A 22,750-nucleotide genomic window follows, 5' to 3' on the forward strand; every position below is an offset into this window, starting at 1 on the left:
TCTGTAACTGGTGTGTGTGTGTGTGTGTGTGTGTGTGTGTGTGTGTGTGTGTGTGTGTGTGTGTGCACATGCATGTGCAAGTGTGTATTACAATTTGTTGCAGTGTGTGTGACAGCAGTTAGCTGAAAAACATTATTATGGCCATTATATTAATTTATTTAGTTCCTTGATTTGTCACAACCAGACATCTGAGATAAAACAGTCAATAAAGTATCTGTAACTGGTGTCCACATGTATTTGTGTGTGTGTGTGTGTGTGTGTGTGTGTGTGTGTGTGTGTGTGTGTGTGTGTGTGTGTGTGTGTGTGTGCTTTGTGGGCCGTAGTAGTTTACATTGTAGTCTGACTGCAGTCAGCTGAAATAGATTACTGTGGCCATTTATCTATTCATTCATTTGAACATAGTCAGACAACTGAGGTGCAATCAGTCAAAGTTGTTTAATTGGAGAGCATGGCAGCTGCCTGTGAATAAAATAGATTCACCCCTGCTGTCATTTGATTCCAGTTAAAAAGTGTTCTTTTGGATGGATGTGAATGAAGGATCAGCGTCATCGTAAGTACATAAGTGCCATTCTGTAATGATGCTAAAGCATAACATTATACTTGCAGCTTTCTTATTATTAATTGTGGTTTCTATTTTAGGCGGCTGAGTATAATATCTTTGAAGGGACAGAACTGCGAGGTGCTCCATCTGTTGTCATCTGCCAGGGAAAAATTGTGTTGGAGGATGGAACTCTGCATGTAAATCGAGGTTCTGGAACATTTCTGCCCTGCAACCCTTTTCCTGACTATGTGTACAAACGTATCAAAGCAAGGAGACAGGTACATGACTGATTTGATTATGTGGTGATCAAGAGAACTGTGATGAGCTGAGATTATTTATGTTTATGTTTTCAGATGAACTGATATTCTTCAATTCCTAATGAAGCCTGCAGTAAAGATTTTTAATATTAATGTAGATGTTTTGCAATAAATGCCAAAGCAAATCATTGTTTAGGTTAAAACCAAAAAATAGCATGCATGTATCAAGTTTTGCTAGTGGTACATTGGCCTAAAAGTATCAAAAGACTGGGCAAGGGGGACAAACTATTGAAACATGTGAAGGGGTATACAGCTCTTAAATATTAAGAATACAGATGTCACAACATGATTATGCAAATAAATGTTATATTTTGGTCAGATTATTTTTAACTATATGCTTTGTATGTGTTGCTTGGTCCTTAATATGTTTTTTTTCCCCCAGAAAAAATGTTTCTGTGAATAAGAGGGATAAGAATGACTGGGGCAAGCAGGAAAGACGTTTTTTTTTATACTGACTTTTATTATTCAAAAGTAGTTTTCATTGTTTGCAGGCTGTAGTTTACTGAACTGGTTTTATAATAATATAGTTTGTGTATGTGTGTGTGTGTGTGTGTGTGTGTGTGTGTGTGTGTGTGTGCGCACACGTGCGTGCAATCATGCACTTTCAGTATAGGATGGTTTCTAATTATCAAGTGGCTGCAGTGTTTGATGAGGGAGTCATATGAAAGCACTAAAGCTGAACTGGAAGCTTGCAGATGTGCTTTTGATTTAGTGAGGAAAAGACAAGCTCTGGCAGTCACCCTTTAACTTTCAAGCTATTTTAACACCAGAGCTTTGGAAATACCTGCAATGAAATTAAATGAAGACATGGGATTACATAAAATAGTTGAAATACTTTATAAAGTGTTCCTAAAAGGAACAAAAGCCTATGAGACATGTATTTTCATGGTGGTATTCTTCTTTTTCTTTCAGCTGTTCCTGTTAGGGGTTGCCACAGTGGATCATCTGTTTTCATTTCTTCCTGTCCTCTGCGTCTTGCTCTGTCACACCAAACACCTGCATGTCCTCTCTCACCACATCCATAAATCTTATTTATTTATTTTATATTTGTTAACCGGGAAAGTCCAACTGGATACATATCCATTTTCAGCGGAGGCCAGGGGAGAAAAGCTCCAAGCAGATAAACATTTAAAATGCGGTATACAGTAATATTTAGCAATTAACAAAATCAAAAGAAAAATACACATAGGTTTCATATTTAAGAGAATGATCTGAGTAAGGTAATATTTGCAGAGCTATTAAGCAATTTAACAAAAATAAAAAGACAAATACAAATAGGTTCCATAATGAAAAAGGTTCAAAGTAAGGTTATATTTGGATAAGAGAAAGTCAACAATAATGCGAGAGGTGGAGGGAAACAAAAAGGGAGAAGAAAAAAAATTAAACATGTAAGAGAAATGAAGGTATAAGAAGAGGAAACAGGTAAAGGAAGATCGTTTATAAAGAAAGAGATAAGAGAAGGACAGGTTAGGTAGAAAGCAGCAGAGGCTGAGAATGGAGGTTACAGTTCTGGTAATGGAAGTAAGAGGTAATATAAAGGGGTAGAAGGAATTAATTGAAGGAGGGTATGGAGAGAGAAAAGGGAAATTCTCTTAGATAGCTAAGATGGTTTAATAGATTATATGAGTAATGTTGGGTTAGACTGGGACTAGCTAAGACTGAGATGAGCTTTAGTTGAAACTCAAGTCAGTGAAGTAGCTCAGACTGAATAATTTGAGTTTTAGTCAGAGTTTAGACAAGGACATAGCCAGTTATTGTACATGTGTGTTTTTAGTGATATTTTGAAGTGAGGCAAGGAGCGATTTGTGGTTAGTTCAGCAGGAAGGGAGTTCCATTTTTTACCAGCAGTGTTAGAGACTAAGGAATCTTCAGCAGAGTTGTTGGCTTTGGTAGGTTGTACTAGCATTCTGCTGGAAGAGCGAAGGGATGCTAGTTTGCAATATGGTGTAATGAGATTAGCTAGACTGGGGGTGAGGGAATGTTGGTGGAGGATTTTATGAGTTACTATGAGTTGGTTATAATCTTATTATCTTAGGCCTTCCTCTTTTCCTCTTACTTGGCAGCGTCATCCTTAGCATCCTTTTCCCAATATACCCAACATCCCTCCTCAGCACATGCCTCCCTGGCTTTGTCTCCAAACCGTCCAACCTGAGCTGACCCTCTGTTATACTTATTCCTAATCCTGTCCATCCTTGTCACACCCAGTGCAAATCTTAACATCTTTAGCTCTGCCATGTCCAGCTCTGACTCCTGCTTTTTGTCAATGCCACTGTATCCAACCCATATAACATAGCTGGTCTCACTACCCTCTTGTAAACCTTCCCTTTCACTCTTACTGGTACCTGTCTGTCACAAATCAGTCCTGACACTGTCCACCCACTCCATCCTGCCTGTACTCTCTTCTTCTTCACCTCTCTTCCAAATTCTCTATTACTCTGAACTGTTGATCCCAAGTATTTAAACTCATCCACCTTCACCACCTCTACTCCCTGCATTCTCACCATTCCTCTATCCTCCCTCTCATTCACACACATATAGTCTGCCTTAGTCCTGCTGACCTTTATTCCTCTCCTCTCTAGAGTAAATCTCCACCTCTCCAGGGTTTTCTCAACCTGTTCCTTACTCACTACAGATCACAGTGTAATTTGCAAACATCATGTCCATGGGGACTCCTGTCTAAACTCGTCTGTCAACCTGTCCAAAACTATTGCAAATAAGAAAGGGCACAGAGCTGATCCTTGATGTAATCCCACCTCCACCTTAAATGCATCCTTCACTCCCACTGCAGACCTTACCACTGTCACACTACACTTGTACATATCCTGTACCACTCTTACATATTTCTCTTCCACTCCCGACTTCCTCATACACTATCGTGACTCCTCTTTAAGCACCCTGTCATATGCTTTCTCTAAGTCCACAAAAACACAATGCAGCTCCTTCTGACCTTCTCTATACTTCTCCATAAACACCCTCAGAGCAAACATCGCATCTGTAGCGCTCTTTTTTAGCATGAAACCATGCTACTGATCACTAATCATCACCTCCCTTCTTAACCTAGCTTACACTACTCTTTCCCATAACTTCATGCTGTGACTGATCAATTTTATCCCTCTGTAGTTATTGCAGCTCTGCATATCACACTTATTCTTAAAAAATTTGTATCAAAACACTTTTTCTCCACTCCTCAAGCATCCTCTCATTTTCCAAGATTTTATTAAACAATCTGGTTAAAAACTTCACTGCCATCTCTCCTAAACACCTCCATGCTTCCACAGGTATGTCATCTGGACCAACAGCCTTTCCATTCTTCATCCTCTTCGTAGCTGTCCTTACTTCCTTCTTGCTAATCCATTGCACTTCCTGATTCTCTCTCCCCATATCATCCAACCTTCTGGCTCTCTCATTCTCTTCATTCATCAGCCCCTCAAAGTATTCTTTCCATCTGCTCAACACACTCCCCTCACTTGTGAGTATGTTTCCCTCATTATCCTTTATCACCCTTACCTGCTACATGCCTTTCCTAGCTCGGTCTCTCTGTCTAGCAAATCGATACAGGTCCTTTTCTCTCTCTTTAGTGTCCAACCTTTCGTACAAATCTCCATATGGCTTATCCTTAGCCTTCGCCACCTCTCTGTTTGCCATGCACCTCTTCTCCTTATGCTCCTGTCTGCATTCTTCATCAGTCTGGCAACTCCACTTCTTCTTCACCAACCTCTTTCTCTGTATACTCCCCTGTACTTTCTCATCCCACCACCAGGTCTCCTTGTCCTCCTTCCTCTGTCCAGATGTCACACCAAGCAGCTTTCTAGCTGTCTTCCTTACCAGCTCTGCTGCAGTTACCCAGCTATTCGGTAACTCTTCACTGCCACCCAGTGCCGTCTTAACTCTTCCCTGAACTCGACATCACAATCACCCTTTTTCAACTTCCACCATTTGATCCTTGGTGTTGCCTTCACACGCCTCTTCCTCTTCTTGATCACCAACATCATCCTTCAGACCAACATTCTATGCTGCCTGACTACACTTTCTCTTGTTACCACTTTACAGTCTGCAGTCTCATTCAGACTGGCCCTGCTGCATAGGATATAATCCACCTGTGTGCATCTTCCTCTACTCTTGTATTCCCCTCCCTCTTCTTAAAATATGTATTCACCACAACCATGTCCATCCTTTTAGCAAAATCCACTACCATCTGACCTTCTGCATTCCTCTCCTTAACACCATACCTACCCATCACTTTGGCATCCCCTCTGTTCCCTTCAACAGCATGCCCATTGAAATCCGCTCCAGTCACCACTCTCTCACCCTTGGGAACACTCAACACCACTTCATCCAACTCACTCCAAAATGTTTCTTTCTCATCCATTTCACACCCAACTTGCAGAGCATATGCACTAACAACATTCATCATTACACCATCAGTTTCCAACTTCATAAACGTCACTCTGTCTTTTCACCTCCAAAACACTGTTGGCATACTGTTCCTTCAGGATAATCCTACCACATTTCTCCTCCCATCCACATCATGATAGAACAATTTGAACCTGCCTCCAGTACACCTGGCCTTACTCCCTTTCCATCTGGTCTCTTGCACACACAATATATCAACCTTCCTTCTGTCCATCATATCAGCTAGCTCTCTCCCTATACCAGTCATACTGACAACATTCAAAGTTCCTACCCTCACTACCTCACTCCTAACCTTCCTTCTCTCTTCCTGCCTTTAGGCATGCTTTCCCCTCTTCTTCTCCTTCGGCCAGTAGTAGCCCAATATCCACCAGCACCCTGTTGGCTAACAGTACTAGTGGCTGTTGTTGTTAACCTGGGCCTCGACCGATCCGATATGGAAATCTGTATTGTTGTCCAAATCCGTCATTTGGCAAAAGTTTTACACCAGATGCCCTTCCTGATATAACCCTCCCCATTTATCCGAGCTGAAGATCGGCATGAAGAAATGCACTGGCTTGTGCACCCCCAGTGGCTGGTACCATGTATTTTGATGGTGTTAATAGAGACTTTACTCTTCCCATGTCAGAGTATTTTGCTAAATTTGAGCAGCTTGCTGGAAAGTTTAGGTCATTTCCATGTAGGCTGAGAGCTGGCAATTTCTTCCTAGTGGTGTGAAGGATGACTCATGACTATACAGAACTATCAATCCGATGTTGGCTTTTCTATCCAGTTCAGCATATGGGTTATCAGATCCATTGAGATCTGACATCAACACCTTTTTAGATTTTCGGATCCAGGGCTCTTCCTCTACCCATAATTCCTCTCTATCCTTACAGTACATCAGATGTTGTTTTCTACCTGTTAGGTTTGGATGCAGTCTATGAGCTGAGTGATTCAAAGTCAGATAAGTTATTTCTTTTTTCAAAAATTTTACCTGGCTCAGTTGTTTTTCAATATCCTTTGATATCCATCTTCTGTCTGGGTATTTTTGTAGTGTTTTTTGTTAGTTCGTCATGTGTTTGTAGTCTTTCTTATTGCAGCTGTTTCTTCTAGTCTTCAGATGACTGCAAACTGGGCGCCATAATCGACTCTCCAGCCGACACAAGCATCCTCCAAAAGGGCCTCATAGAAACGGACAACTGGTGCCAGAGCCATGGCCTCAAGCTAAATGCCAAAAAGTGTATAGTCATCCCCTTTGGCAAAAACAAAGTGCCCACAAATTACCACATAGGTGGTAATCCATTAAGTACAGAAGAAGTAATTAGGGACCTGGGGACCCAAGTTGATAGCAATCTCTCATTTGACAACCACGTGGCCAAAGTGGTTAGAAAAACATTTTATATAGCCCACCTAATCATGAAGGGATTCACATCTAGATCAGGGGAGGTCATCGTGCCTCTTTACTCATCCCTCATCAGGCCCATAATTGAGTACAATGCCCCTTTTGGGATGTACCTTACCAGACACCTGCAGCAACTGGAAAGACCCCAAAAGTACCTCACCAAGAGGATCAAAGGGCTCAAACAGATGCCATATGCTGCCCGGTTAAAGAAACTCCAGCTCTACTCAGTGGCATACGGCCTGTTCAGAGGCGATCTATGCCTGACATATAAAGCCAAGTCCAACCCGGAATTAATGGACATGCTGCACCTCAGAAAATCCAAATCCCATTGAGCTATACGCTCGAGAGACTTGAACCTCAGCACTGAAATAAATAGGACATGCTGGAGGGACAGATTCATAACCCAGAGGCTCCCTTCACTCTGGAATAAAATCCCAGTCCAGGTTAGGCAGAGTCCCTCATTGACTCTCTTCAAGTGGAATATTGATGAGTGGATGGGAGATCGTAGGTTTACCCCGGGTATCACTTCTGTGTCACTGTTAGACAGAGACACAGTATACTAACCTCAAAAAAGGGCATAGCAAAATTAATTTAAAATGGGTGGCGAAAGCCAAACACATTCTGGCTAGGCTTATAAATGCCCTAGGGCAGATAGACTAGTATGAGCCTATGAACCTAGCCTTTCCTACTATCCCTTTCCCTATTTAAAAAAATCTTGTTTGCATGTGGAACGGCACTTATGAGAAATTTGATTGGCCAATGCTTGTTTTCCAGTTTCCATAATGCCAATCTGGAAATGTTCAAATCCTCATTAGCGAATGGTTGTGCACATTCGCTAATGTGACGATCGACATTCTGATAACAGATCACACTACAGTGAGGATCGGGAAATTTACCCTTTTCCTCACTCTAGTGCGATCTCAGGAGCTGGAATATATAATTGCATGGGGTGCAGCCCCCCAAATGGGGAGTGCAGGGAGGCTTGCCCTCCTGCAAACACATTACTGGTAACACAGAATTTCAACATTGAAACTTCCGGTGTTTGAATGTCGATTCCATGGTTACCATTTCAGACATTTTGGTAATTCTGTATCACCAAATCTGGATAACGAATTTGATGAAAAAGTGGAAAATTGTTTTGATTTTCCACATTATGATAGTAAACCATATATATATTTGATAATTTATTTTCTTTTGTAAGGGTATACATATGTACACGTATTAAAGTATACTTAAATGATCAACTAAAGATGGACCCCTGCCCTCAAAAAAAAAAAAATATATATATATATATATATATATATATATATATATATATATATATATATATATATATATGTAGATATATATGACTTTACTATATTGTAATAACTTTCTCTTTTCCACTAAAGTGCCTATTGTGTACTGTATTTTCTTTATTGTCTCTAGATATTTCTGTTAAATTCTATGTAAAACCGACACTGTACTTGTCAATGTTGTTCTTGTTTAATTGGAGCTTTTCTCCCCAGGCCTCCCCTGAAAATGGGAAAATGGACTCACACCCAGACGGACTAGCCTGGTCAATGTAAAATAAAAGTAAATAAAATACATATATATATATATATATATATATATATATATATATATATTGTTGATTTATGGAGTGCTATTCTGTCCTTTTACTCATAGGTATGTTTATTCCTTGCTGTTTAAATTCTTCAGTGGTGTAAATGTAAACTTTCTGCTTGACGTCATGAGTGACAAGGCTTTTGACTGAAAGAAGTGCTCCGCTTGCAGTCACAAGATCCCCTGCAGGGTCCTCATTCTTTGTGTGTATACTGCTTGGGTGTGGATTACCTTAACGTCGATTGTGAGTCCTGTGCCTCATTTATGGTCAGGGCTGTCATTGATAGATGGAACAAATTGGTTTTGAAGGGTCTTTTCCCTGCCACAGTTGGAGAATGTGACCCCTTCTGTCTCTACCTCTGCTTTCCCTTGAGCCAGGAAAGTTGGGGACAAAACCAAATACTCTAAGGAAAAAGGCAACGACATGGAGAGAAAAAGGCAACATGATAAATCTGATTGCAAGTATAAAGTTAGGGCTCAGAACAGATCCCTGGATCTGTTGGGTCCATCTGGCCCAGCTCCAAAAACTCTTGAGATTATCATATCCTATTAGGTTCTCTGTGGAACCAGCAAGTCCAAATCTCCTTTCCCCCAGTCTACAGGAAAGGTCTGTGTATTGATTTTGCAGGCCACCTTCCGTGGCTTCTTCATTCAGGTCCTTTTGTCATTGAGGAGTCAGTCCTAAGCTAACATAGGTTCATAGATGTGCACTAGGCTAATGGCCCTGGGGCCTTCACAAGCCTAGCCCATAGAAATGCCCTGACATTATGCCGCCCGTCATTAGTTCCCAGTGCCTCTATCAAGTAGAGCCACTGGAGTGATCCCCAGGGTGAACTTTATATTTCCCATCCACTCATCAAGATTTATCTTGAAAAGGGCTGGTGAAGTGCTCTGCTTGACATGTATGAGAAGTCTATTCCAGAGTATGGGCAGTCTCTGGGTTATGAACATCTCCCTCCAGCATGTTCTGTTGATTGTGGTAATGAGGTTGAGGTCTCTGGAGTGTGTGGTGCGGAGGGATTGGGAGTTCTTTAGATGTAACATTTCTAACAGAGCTGGGTCAAGCATTGCTTTGTAAGTTAAGCAGAGATCACCTCTTAGTAGACGATATGAGACAGGGAATAGCTGGAGTTTTTTTTTATTCTGTGCCTGTAGAACATGTGTTTAAGGCCTAGGATCCCCTTTGTGAGGTACGTTTGTGGCTTCTCCAGCTGTTGCAGGTGTCTAGTGAGGTACATGCCGAATGGGGCATTATATTGTATTATTGGTCTAATGAGGGAAGGGTAGAGAGAAATGATGACCTCTTTCTTCCTAGATGCAAAACCCTTGGTAATGAAATGTGCCACATAGAAGGACTGTCTGACCACGGTGGCAATGTGGTGGTCAACGGAGAGGTTGCTGTCAACCTGTGTCCCCCAGATCTCTTATAACACCTTCAGTGTTCACTGGGCTCCCATCGATGTGGTAATTAGTGGGAAGTGAGTTTTTCCCAAAGAGGATGACGACGCACTTTTTGGCATTAAACTTAAGGCCATGGTTTCGACACCAGTCATTGGTCTCACTGAGGCCTTTCTGTAGGATGTCTGCATCACCTGGGGAGTTAATAATGGCTCCCAGCTTGCAGTCATCTGCAAATTTGGTCAGCCAGAGTCCCTCCATGTTGGCCTGGACTTCTGAAAAGTAGATGCATTGATAGGATGTTGTGAAACATCCTGAACAGTTTCACAACTACTGCACTTTGGAGGCAACCCATTTAACCATCACACAAGATTCTTGGGTGCAGAAGATTATTACCAGAGGCTATTATTCTGCCAATCAAAAAGAAACTTCTCAACGTTCCAGCCAGTCAGGGGAATGTGTCAGCAGCAGAGATTTCAAAGCTGTTAGAAAAGTGAGTCATCCGGTCGGTCCCACCAGATTAACAAGGATCCGGAGTTTTGGCAAGATTTTTTTTTTTTTTTTTTTTGGTTACGAAGAACACCAAGGACCTCAGCCCCATTCTGGACATCAGTTACCTCGATGAGTTTGTTACAGATGAAATTCTGGATGGGATGATCATGGTTCAGTCCATTTGCTTGTCTGGATGTGCTCAGTAGACCTGAGCATGCCTACTGTCTCATACAATATAGTAAGGCAGTCCAGAAGGTTCCTTTGTTTTTGGCTGGGGGCCAGTCATTTCCAGTTCAGAGCACTTACCTTTGGTCTCACCACAGACCCAGTGTGTTTACCAAGTGCATGGCAGAAGTTGCAGCATATCTAAGGCTGCAAGGGTACTGGGTGTTCTAGTATTTAAATCACTGGCTCCTCACTGCATCCACTGGGGATTTATATATTCAGACTATGGACTTCTTGCTCCAACTTTGTTACCAGCTGGGGATTACTGTCAATCTAAAGAAAAGCCAGCAGACACCAATCCAGTCGAGAGAATTTATAGTGTGCTACCTGCACACGATTTTGCAAATTGCCAAACTTCCATTTTCAAGAGTACTCTCTCTATGTCAACAAGCTTCCAAGGTCCTTTCTCTCACTCTAACTTCTGACAAGACTTATCCTTCAATTGCTGGGCTTTGTGACGTCATCAATCGCACTAGTTCCTCAAGCCAGATTTTACTTGAGGGTGTTATAGTAGACTGCCTCTGTCCATTGATCCGTGCTGTATCAACACATGCAGTTTCCAGTTTGTCTAACACTAATATGTGGGCATCATATCCACTGTTGGTTGACTTACCCACTAGTGATTTGCAGTAAGCCATTCATCTTCCCATCCACCAATCCCATAATGACCACAAATTACATTATCCCATTAGTAACACCCCCACTTGTAGACAGTTGCTTCCATCCATCTGTGGTCTCCACCCAAGACTGCAGCATAACATGTATTCATTGGCACATGCCACAAATAATTTCCTTTCAGGAGAAGAGAGCAGTTTGCCTTTCATCAGTCCTTTCCCTTGTCATTCAGCTGCTTCAGTGCCCAGTGCTCCAGTGCTAAATAAACCTGGATCATGTATCCATGCCTGTTATTACTGTGGAATTACCAACCAGTCTGTCTGAATAGCTGAAGCCATATAATCTTTAGATTACTTCACACTCCTCACCCTTTTTTAAATGCAGCTCGTAGTACATCAGAGCAGCTGAAGCTCCATGTACTGTGTGCACTACAAAAGATAATGACCCTGCTTCTCTAATTATAGCAAATTAGTAATGTATTCTCAGTATGGATGTAAAGATTTACCTTTCAGGCTTTACTGTCAAGGTGAATTTCTTGATATTCATGTCTCGAAGACATAAACGTCTGGTGACTTTCTTGATATTCATGTCTCAAAGAAATAAATGTCCATTATTTATTTATTTTATTTATTTACTGGGAAAGTCCAACTGGGACAGAGCCCATTTTCAGCAGAGGTCTGGGGAGAAATGCTGCAGACCAAAGATCCAATCATAATTCTCTTTATGTGTTTGAGATGGCAAAAAAAACTCTGCTCTTGAGGTAAATTTTGACATCCATGCTGAGAACACATAACGGGTGAGTTATGATCGGAAAGACCTAGGCATAATTCTTTGTAATGTGTGGAGCTTTATCTGCTCCATGTACGGTTACAGGAAAAGTGTAGGTGCTTTAGTGTTTCACAGCTTAGAAAGTCACAAAACACTTAGCCCTAATATACAGACAGCAGAAATAAAGTGCCTCTATGATTAATGAACGGTTTTAAAACTGTTCAATACTTCACTTTGCCGCATTGCTTTTTGTGACAGAGAAGTGTATAATAGCTTTTAAATGCTTCACACTCTGTTCTTTGGTGGACATTGTTATATTCTAGTATGAGACCAATGCTGAACAAAAGTGAGTTACTTAACAAAACATTGTAGTATGTGGAGCACTGACATTACACTCCAAAAATCAGAAAAAAAATAAACCCTTGACATGCTTGTGTAGTGTGAGTCCCTGCCATAATAGCACTTTCAGATGTGTGCGTGCTACAGTCAGTTCTCAGTCAGGGTGGCCTAATGGTTAAGGTGTTTGCCTTACAAACACAAGATGTAGGGTTTGAACCTCACAAGGAATAATTGGCTAGGCTTAAAATGGCTCGCAAGGGCAGTTAGCTTAGTACTAATCTATGAATCTATAAGAAATGCTCCTTCTCTGTGAACTGTTTCTGAATATCTTGCCTCGTATTCTGTCTATGGAGCTTTATAGTGTAACTTAATTAGAGCCATATTTAAACATTGCCCCTGACTTTTTCCTCCATTTATATTTACATGTTGTCTTTGCAGCAACACTCACTAAGTGCTGTATTGGCTTTCAAAGCCAGTAAAACATTGTGCAATCTTTTTTTTTTTTTTTGGTAACTGGTAGCACATGGAGTAGATAAAACTCCATGCACTACAAAGAGTTATGATCTCTCACTGATCCTAACCAATTATTGTGTGTTCTTGACATGGATGCCAAGATTCACCTCTTGAGCTTTACTCTCGAAGTGAATTTCTTGACATGAATGTCTGCAGCACATAAATGATATGTATCTGAAGTTGTCCTTCTCACGCTGATTCCTGTTTAGGTTATGGTCTGATCCTCGGATCTGACTTGGACGCCTTCTGCAGACTTCAACTTCCAGGCTCGAGCTCCTCCCTTATCCATAATTTCCTGTACTAAGCACAGCTTCTTCAGATCTCATTTGCCACCATTCACGTCAGACATCCTCTCCAGTACTTGAGCAGCTAGTTGCAGTTATCCTTTCTGTTTGTAGATGTGTGCTTCTTTTGGGGATAATTATTGCCTTTCTTCTTCCTTCCACCCAGAAAGCTGATGTCTGGCAGTAGGGCAACCCTTCCTGCATAGTTTGTAGTTTTTTGAGGAGGAGTTCTTTCTGCATAGCTGTTTAGTTTCTTTATGGTTATTATTATCATTATTATAGTCTTAATAGTAGGATAGTGTTGCAGAGCTTATAATCATAGTGTTCTTAGTGGTTAGAGTTTTCTTTCAGATATCAGCTTATTAGGATTTATAGAGTTGTTGTTGTTGCTGTTCTTGTCGGTGTTGTTGTTGCTGTTCTTGTCGTCGTTGTTGTTGCTGTTCTTGTCTTTGTTGTTACTGTTCTTGTCGTTGTTGTTGCTGTTCTTGTCGTCGTTGTTGTTGCTGTTCTTGTCATTGTTGTTGTTGTTGTTCTTGTTGTGATCGATTTTTCTTTTTGGTAGAAATTTACTTATGGATAAGCCTGCTGGATTTAAGAGGTGTACAGAGTGCAGTCATAAAATTCCACACTCTGATTCACATGATAGATGTCTACTGTCTGGATTTGGTGCACTTATAGTTGGCTCACCCCCCCCAAATGTGCTGTGCCAGGTTCTGATCCAATCCCTAAGAAGCGCCCTCATAAGCACTCTAGGGCATCGTCAGAACCTCCTTCAAAAATCTTAAAGTCTTCAAATTCCTCGGCTCCAAGACTACTGGGCTCAGCTCCAGCAGATTCAAAAGGTCTCTCAGATCCATCTGAGCCTGCGCCAAAGACATAATTTGCTCCTTTGGATCTAGCTTCATCCACATTGTCATCTGTTTTGACGCCTTCAGATCCTACTCAATTCTCAGATCCAAGGAGGTTGGATCAGAAACCTCTTTTTCCATTGCCTTTGGCATTGATTTCGGAACCTAGGATTTCAACTCTGAGAACTGGGAACTGTTCACCGGTATCTTCCATCTGGTCAGTCTCCCCTATGGGTCCAGCAAAGATTTTACATACTCCGCACCAGTCTCATCCTTTGTCTGGCTTCTCAGGATCCTCCAGAAGCCTGTCAGAATATAATGTGGACAGGATGGTAAGAAAGATTATCAGAGTTCAGATCCAGATGGGGTTTTGTCAGCTCGTTCTCCTCTTGGCGCCATGAGCATCCCTACCAACATTGACTTTCCTTTTCTGATTCAGCCCTCGGTTTCACAGCCTGAGGACCATAGCCACCCCAAGTGAGTTAGTATCAGAGTCAGGGACCTTTGATTCCTCTACTCCAATTGTTTTCCTTGACCCCCTTCTGCTCCAACATCTTCAGATCAGAGTGAGTCTCGGAACCGGGATGTTGAGGTAGGATCTGGGGGAGGAGGTTTGGCTCTGATTTTATCGGAGCCATCTCTCCCCATTGGTGCTTCAGCTCATGACAGCATGGGTCTGATTCAGTCTAGGAGCCATGGATCCGAGGCCCTTGTCATGTCTTCTTCAAGGACTTGGCCCTGATGGAGTTAACCAGGGGTTTTCCTGGTCCCTCGGTTTTCCAGGTCATTAAAAAGTCTTTCTCTGCAGACAGAGACCCAAACTCTTTGGCTTCAGCTCTGCCCCAACTCCCTTCATCAGATCTGAGACTGGGCCTACCATTCCTGTCCAGGGTCAGCCCATTTTGAAGAGCATCCAGGATTTCCCACCTGCGATGCCCCCCCACCTCTTCTGATATCTCCCCTGAACATCCCACAGAGGAGGTCCTTTGGAAGAGGACATTTAAAAGGAGACACCTAAACTCCCCATGAAGTCTCTCATGGAAGATATGGACTTCGATAAAGAGGAGGGATCTCCAAAATTGCCTTCGATGAAGAGGAGGGATCTCCAAAATTGCCACCGGAGGAAGTCTCCTTTGCAGACATCTTAAAAATTGTAAAACTAAGAGATGGTTGGTCGTCGCAAGATCCTGCCTCTGAGGAGTATGTATTTCTGGAGGCCTTAGTGATGGGCCTATACATCTTGGGTGACCCCCCGGTGGACCCCCCTCATAAAATTGGTGGCACGCTAGGCATGGAAGGAGACTGACACTATAGATACTGTGCCTAAACAACCTGATAAAATTCTTTCAGCACCTATGGATTTTTCCTTCTGGTCCAAGGGTATCCCAGCTGTTATGGCAGCAGCCTCCACTCAGAAAGCGCTAGTTGAACAAAGCTCTACCATCCATCCACCAAACAGGAAGTTTAGGGCAATGGACAGGTCTGGCAACCATGTCAACACTTCAGCCACTTTCATGCTGAGAATATTTAGCTTTTTTGCACATATTACTTGCCTGTAAAGAGACCTGGTCAAGGAGCTTTTCGAATTGTTGACAGAGACCATGCCAACAGAAGAGCTTGGAAAGATTTCTCTGAAACTGGCTACTCTTTCTTCAGTTGCTAATTTGTGCATACCTCACAAGCAGCCTGGATGAGGCTTTGTGACTTCGTGGAGCCCTTTAAATTGTCTTTTTTCAAAACTCCCATTGATGGTTCCTCATTATTTGGACCATCAGTTAAAGACAGCCTGACCCACAACGAGAATGAGAGCAAGACCTTGTCTGCTGTAGGGTTCAAGTTTTTCACCCCTCGATGAACCTACTCCAGAAGTCCGACAGGGGCCAAGAAAATTTGGTTCTGTAAGTCTCAAGGGTCTTTTCCTGACCAACACAGAGAGTTCCCCTCCAGAGACAGGGAAGGGGGCTTTAATAGGAGAAACCATCCTAGAGGCAGAGGGGGCTCCACAAAATCAGGGTTGAAAGGAACCTTTTTCTGACAAGCCCTGTCAGTGCTCCTGAAGCGTTGCCCAGCTGCTCTGCCCTTGAGACAGTTGGGGGCCATTTTGCTCTGCACTGAAACACCTGGACCATAGCAACAAAAAATGTTTGGGTGCAAACCATTTTATCCACAGGCTATTGCATTCCCTTTCACATTATACCCCCAAGAACACGAAAAATACTCCCCGACATTCCACCCAGTCAGAAGGAGTTGGCAGTCGAAGAAATTCAAAAGTTACTGCAAAAAAGAGTTATCCGAGAGGTCCCAGCCCAACAGAGAGGATCTGGAACTTACTCCCACTCATTTTTAGTGCCAAAGAAGACCAGGGACCTAAGCCAATCTTGGACGTAAGCAGACTGAACCTGTTTGTAAAGAAAGCGAAATTTCAAATGGTTAAGGTACAGTCAATCCTTCCTTTGTTAAGAAAGAATGATTGGATGTGCTCTGTGGACTTAAAGGATGTGTACTATCACATCAAAATAGGCAGGAGCTCCAGGAGTCATATGTGCTTCAGGCTTGGGGCCAGCGACTACTAATTCAGGACCTTGCCCTTTGGTCTCACCACAGCCCCCAGGGTGTTTGCCAAATGCATTGTAGTTGTCGCAGCTCTTCGCAGACTGTGAGATTTTCAGGTGTTCCCGTATCTGGACAACTGGCTCCTAACTGCCACAACCAGATGTCCACTATGTCATGCTAGAGATTACCTGTTCCAGATTTCGGATTTCCTAGGCATCATGATAAATCAGAACAAGTCACAACCACTGCCAACTCAGTCCTTGGAGTTTATCGGGGTTCAACTGAGCAAAGTTACCCAAATAACATCATTGCCTCTACATCGGTAGTGAACTTGAGAAACCAAATCCAGACCTTACTAACTATTCTTTCTCCTTCATCAAGCTCTTGCATTTTTGGCGGCCGCCATAATGTTAGTTCCTCTCGCAAGGTTCTATGTGCATGTTCTCCAATGGACCTTGGCTGTGCAGTGGTCTATACGTCACCAGTTTCTGTATGTTCCTATCAAGTTGACAAAAATTTGCAGAACCCACCTAGAATGGTGGATCCATTCTGACCTAAAGTTGGCAGATTGTTCATTCTTCCCCTACCCACGGCCTTAGTGACCTTGAACGCTTCCCACTTGGGGGGGGGCATTTCAAAGGGAAGATGGTCCAAAGCACGTGGACTCCCTCAGAGACCAGACTGCATATCAGTGTCCTACAGAAGAGAGCAGTACTTCTCTCATTGCAAGCCTTTCAGGACCTTCTCCCACTGGTGACCATTGCAATTCACACAGACAGCATGTCAGTAGTCTGGAACATCAACAAGTAAGGAGGAACACATTCTTACCCCCTTTGCTGAGAGACCATGAGGGTTTGGGAATGGGTGTTCTCTTCACCCCACTTTCTTGCTACAACTCACACACCAAGGAAAACCAGTGTGCTGGCAGACAAACTTAGCAGGTCCATTCTGTTACCCCACAAGTGAGCCATCAACCAAACAGTAGCAAGTCAGATTTTTGACGGTTGGGATCATTGTTGCTGCAATCTCTTTGCTTCCCCTCTGAACCACAAGTGCAACAAGTATTTTGCACTGATCCCCCCCCCCCCCACCTGGGGAGTTTCCAAAGGATGCTCTAGTCCATGATTGGCCCTCCTCTATGCTTATCCTCCCCTATGTTTGATCGCAAAATTCCTTCAGAAAGTCCAGCGGTTGAAGAGAACTGTTATTGGCCTCATCAGATTTGGTTCCATTTCCTCTGGTCTCATCTGAAGTATCCTCCCTGGATACTGGAGTCCAGCCAGGATCTCCTAACCCATCCGTCCCTTGGACTCCAGCAAGATCTGTCCAGTCTCAAACTAACTGCATGGTTTCTCCAATTGCAATGATTGTAAAGGGGTCCAGGCTTTCTTCATCTGTAAAGAGTATTGTTTTAGATTCCCAAAAGACCTCCACCAAAAACGTATACAAAAGCAAATGGAACAGATTTTCTTCCTGGGCTTCCAAAGAGAACTTTGATCCATACTCAGCTTCTATTCCTACCATCCTCTCCTGTCTTGCTTCCGTGGTCAAGGAGGGATCACGTTTTGCCACTTCCAGTTTCCATTAGGGCCAATCTTCCGGACCTGTAGCCACTTCAAGGTTATGTAGAGCTTTCTTGAAAGGGGTTTTCTTTCTCAGACCTCCTGTCAAAGACCCCACGCCCCCTTGGGCTCTTCCACTAATTCTTCAAAGTCTCACTCAGAAACCTTTTAAACCAGCTTGTAGTTGTGTCTTAGAAAACTATTTTCCTAGTTGCCATCACCTCAGCTAGATGAATTTCTGAATTACAAGCCCTTTCTTCTAAACAACCCTACATTATTTTCCACAAAGACAGAGCTTCCCTCCATGATAATCTGTCCTTTGTCACTAAACTGGTTACTGAGCCAAACATTAATCAGATCATTCAGTTACCAGTCGTCTTTCCCAATTTTTCCAATAAGGGGGAGTACATGTTGCATGTACTCAACATTCATAGACAGTTATGTTTCTATCTACACAGGACTAAACAGTTCAGAAAATTAGATCAGCTATCTGTGTCCTTTTCGCCTTATCGCCTGAGACAGGCAGCAACGAAGGTAACCCTGGCCAGGTGGATTACTAGTTGCATTTCTTTTATATGTGATAAGAACAATGTGAAGTTGGCTAATTCACCTAAAGCCATTCAACTCCACATCCTCTACTTTTTCATATAGAATTTCAATTGATGACATCTATGCAACAGCCACTTGGTCTAAATCCCATACATCTGTGACTTATTACAAATTGGACATTGTTTCTAGAAGCAGAGCTTCTTTTGGCTCGACAGTGCTCTGACATATCCTTCCTTGACGCCACCCAAGAGAGAATGTAGCTGGTGACTCTGCCCCAAACTTGAATCAGAGCGAGAAGGACAACATCAGATTCTTAAGGTATGTACTTACCATAACTTGGCATTTGTGCTGTCCATTATCACTCTGATTCACAGTCCCTCCCATCCATCCATCCCCTGACCTGAGAAAATCCAGTTTTTGGAGGATCTAGGTAGCATTTTAGGAACCTTCATTCCTGGCTGAGCCTCTGGGGTTCTCCTTTTTCTTCCTGTCCTTATTTGTAATGGGCAGCAAACTTGATCTGAAGGAGCTGTGCAGCTGTGCTTGGTACAGGGAATATGTACATAACTTAAAATTATGATTGGATCTTAAATCATAAAGGTTCTTAACAAAGTTGTTTTTAGATACTTCACTCTACCACACTGTTTTTTTTTTTTTAATTTTAAAATTTTTTTTTTTTTTTGGTAGAGAAGTATGTAATAGCTTCTAAATGCTTCACACTCATTTCTTTGGTAGGTACTGACACGTTCTGACATGAAACTAGAGCTTAACAGTGAAAGTTACTTAACAAAACATTGTTAAACACCTTTCTTAGATCAGAAAAGCTCTTAACAAAGTTGTCTTTTTCTCCTAAGTTATGGCATAATTACAACACAGCACACACTAAACAAACTATGGCCAAGTTTTAGTGACGGCCCAGCTGCGAAGAGTAATGCAGCAACAAAAAGGATCTTTCAATGTGACTGTGAAAACCAGCAAGAAAAGACCTCCTTATCAACTAATTTGCATCTGTCTGAATCACTTGGCAAATACAACAAACGCTAAGAATGACTTTGCTGCTGTAATCTTTGCCAGTTTCCATTGCATTTAGTTAGCAAAAGCCCCCCCCCCCCCATACACTCCCCATACCACACACACATACAAACACATACACATGCCCAGTGGACACATCTCCTTACCTCTCAACTACCCCTGTTATTACAGAACATCCATGACTTTGCCTCTCAGATTGCTATGTCCCTTCTCCCAGATCCTTAGTCCATCAATAATGCTAGACATCTGAGTTTCATTAGCCATGTGCTGCTTCAAACACACACACACACACACACACACACACACACACACACACACACACACACACACACACACGAGAGCATGCACACCTAAGATCCATCTGCATGCACTCACATACCCAGCCACACACATGCCCACCCCTCCACAACTACCTGTCTGCTGAACTCCTCTAACTCTTTCTGTCCCATTTAGTTATGGTTGAACATTGACTTTTGGCCAGGTTAGTCAATGTGGCTAGCAGTGGAGATTTACGCAGCCAAGCGATTCCTGCTTAGCAGTTTTCTGAATTCCTCAGCTGTGTAAAACACTTTCTGCAGGTATTGGTAGGGGACAGCACGTGATTAATTGTCATGTGCCTCATTTACATTTGCAGCAGGCCAGAGATGCAGCCTGCCACAGTGCTCAACCAATTTGAAGTAAAGCTTCATGGTAAGGTTGTTTCTGAATCAGAAATGGCGACCACCAGCAGTAGAGATGGTTTACTGCTAGCGATAACATGTCTGAATCCCAACGTATGTGTCTGTGTGTACGTTTATCACATACAAAGAATCAATGAAAATATGTGTAGAGCTCATTGAAGTAATTTAGAAAGGTTCATCTGTAAGCAGCAGTACCTGGTACCATAACATCTCTCAGTACCTGGTACCATAACATCCCTCAGTACAATTTGCAAAGCCCATGACAGTACAAATGCATGTTTTCAGTGTTGTTTATGATTATTAATGTGCCATTACTGAGTCTTAAATTGAGGAGCACCTCCCAGTAACTTAGCTTTCCCTTTTATGTCTAAATGTCAAATGACAGTCCACTGAAAATTCATTAATGTTTAAATTCATATTTAAGCTAGTTATCAGACACAGACAGCCTATACACTTTTTCTGTAACCATTAGTACATGGAGCAGATAAAGCTTCATACACTACAAAGAATTATGCCCGGGTTTTTCTGATCATAAGACTTGCAAAAGAAGACCCAGGCTTGCGATTAAAAGAATCTGCAGGTATTAAGATGGATAAGTCTCATATTTGTATATCTTATCTAAGGAGTGTCACCAGGAGAAGCTACTGGATGTTTTCCTTTAAGGATAAATGAAGTCCCAGGGTTTGGGTGAATGTCCCTGACATCTTTGTGCAAAGGGCTGTTATCTGATAAAAATAAAATCAATGCACCGCATTCCCGATGAGAATATATTGGTTGAATACTTTTCCTTTATAAGTAGTGCCATGTACTTGTTATATAAAATAACAATAGATGGAGATTGCTTGATCTTGTATACATACCGCAGTATTGTCTTGCAGCTGATCATTGTTTGTAAGTAGTTAAAGCATTGTATTTCTCTGCAGTCAGAGAAACCTTGCTTATGTGAGCCTGTAATAATTTTTTCATCACTTACAAATTATAAAAGGTATGATCATATACATTCCATCCATCTTATCCAATCTATGGGTCCTCAAGCCACTGCTCAGATCCAGTCCAGCATAGAAAGTGCTCCAACCTCGATCCTTTTAAAAAATGCTTCCTTCTCATAATCCCTCTGTCCATTTAGCCACTCAGATCTTCTTTGCACCCCTCATGAAAGCATAACAATGTCAGTTGCTTGTTAGTGCTCCACGTCATCTTTAAAATATCTTTTTTTTTTACTTTTAGCTCTTTAGATTCATTAGAATAGGATAAGCCATATTTGACTGATTTTCTACTTAACCCCCATTTTCTTGTCTAAACTTTCATCTTAAGCCTCTGGGCATTTGTTGCCATCTTCTTTCCCTTAACGTTTCAATATAGTATTAGTGTGTTGTAATATTTACTTGTTATAGAGTAGTTGTTGATCCATTGTTGTCTCTTCTGCCTATCATCAACAGATGGGTCTTTGGATCCAACTAGATCTGATTTCGGCCACCCTACAGATGTCTGGATCCAAGGCTTAGGCTCCTCACCTTACCCATAATTCTTCCCTGTGTACTGATTTAGCTCTGATCTTGTTTGCCTCTCAAATGCTACAGATCTCTATCAAGTCAGCGTGAAAAGTTTAGGTGCAGTTAAGTGACTTATTTTATTAATTGAACTTATTGTCGGATATTCTGTTAAACATATCCTCCATTCATCTCTCTGAGTGTTTTTTCTGTTCTGTTATTTAGTGCCTTATTCAGATAGGTATAGTGTTAGATTATGTTTATAGTTGTAGCCTTTTGTAGTACTGTGGAATTTTGTGATTATTGTTAGCGTTGTCTTCATTGGTGTTAGGGTTTGTAGTGGTCAGGTTATCAGACAAGCTCTCTGACTTTAAGAAATGTCCCTCCTATGGGCATAAATTAACCACCTAAAACACCCATTCTATATGTGTTTATTGTTTAGGAGCCACACGTGGAGAAGGAAAAACCCCCTTTAAAAGGCAATTTAATTGGGGGGGCCCAAAAAGCAGTTGGCATGTCACAACAGACAAATGGATACTGGACATTATAAACAGAGGCTACAAATTTCAATTTCACACTCTTCCAAAACGGAGGCATGCCAAACCTACCACAAAATCAAAGGGTAGAGGCAACTGCAAATTTCAAAGCTCTGGGACGTGAGAGCTATACAAAAGGCCCACGCTTTAATTACCAACAAGGTCAAGGTTTTTATTCAAGACTCTTCCTGGTACCAAGAAAAGGAACCACTGGAGACCCATTCTGGACTTATCCATCCTAAACACATTTCTACTTTAGAAAATTGTACCAAAATTCAAGATGCTCACATTACAGCAACTTTTCCCATGCTGGGCAAGGAGTTTTGGCTGGTAACATTGGACCTCAAGGAGGCATACCTGCATGTCCCAATCAGACAAAGCTGCAGAAGATACCTCCGATTTCTTGCAGGTTCAATCCACTATCAATTCTCTGCATTGCCCCTTGGCTTATCTACTGCGCCCAGAGTATTCACAAAGTGCCTGGCATCAGTGATTGCCTATTGCAGACTTCAAGGGATACAAATTTACCCTTATCTGGACGACTGCCTGATCGACAGCAAACACATACTACTGGAACATCTGGCATATGTGACACGGTTACTGCTTTCT

At 42.0% G+C, this 22,750-nt stretch overlaps 1 protein-coding gene across 2 annotated transcripts in view; it reads left to right on the forward strand.

The window, feature by feature from the left end:
• The window catches only part of LOC122799823 (dihydropyrimidinase-related protein 3), a 1,038,656-nt gene that overhangs the window by 924,474 nt on the left and 91,432 nt on the right, over window positions 1–22,750 (forward strand). For both annotated transcript variants that reach the window (XM_044069139.1, XM_044069140.1), the window contains exon 12: window positions 640–819. In XM_044069139.1, coding sequence (XP_043925074.1) covers window positions 640–819 — 180 coding nt within the window. The remainder of the gene's footprint in view (window positions 1–639; window positions 820–22,750) is intronic.

This window comes from Protopterus annectens, chromosome 4.part0 (assembly GCF_019279795.1).
Source record: "Protopterus annectens isolate FY-2018-M chromosome 4.part0, PAN1.0, whole genome shotgun sequence".
Classification (NCBI taxonomy): Eukaryota; Metazoa; Chordata; order Ceratodontiformes; family Protopteridae; genus Protopterus; species Protopterus annectens.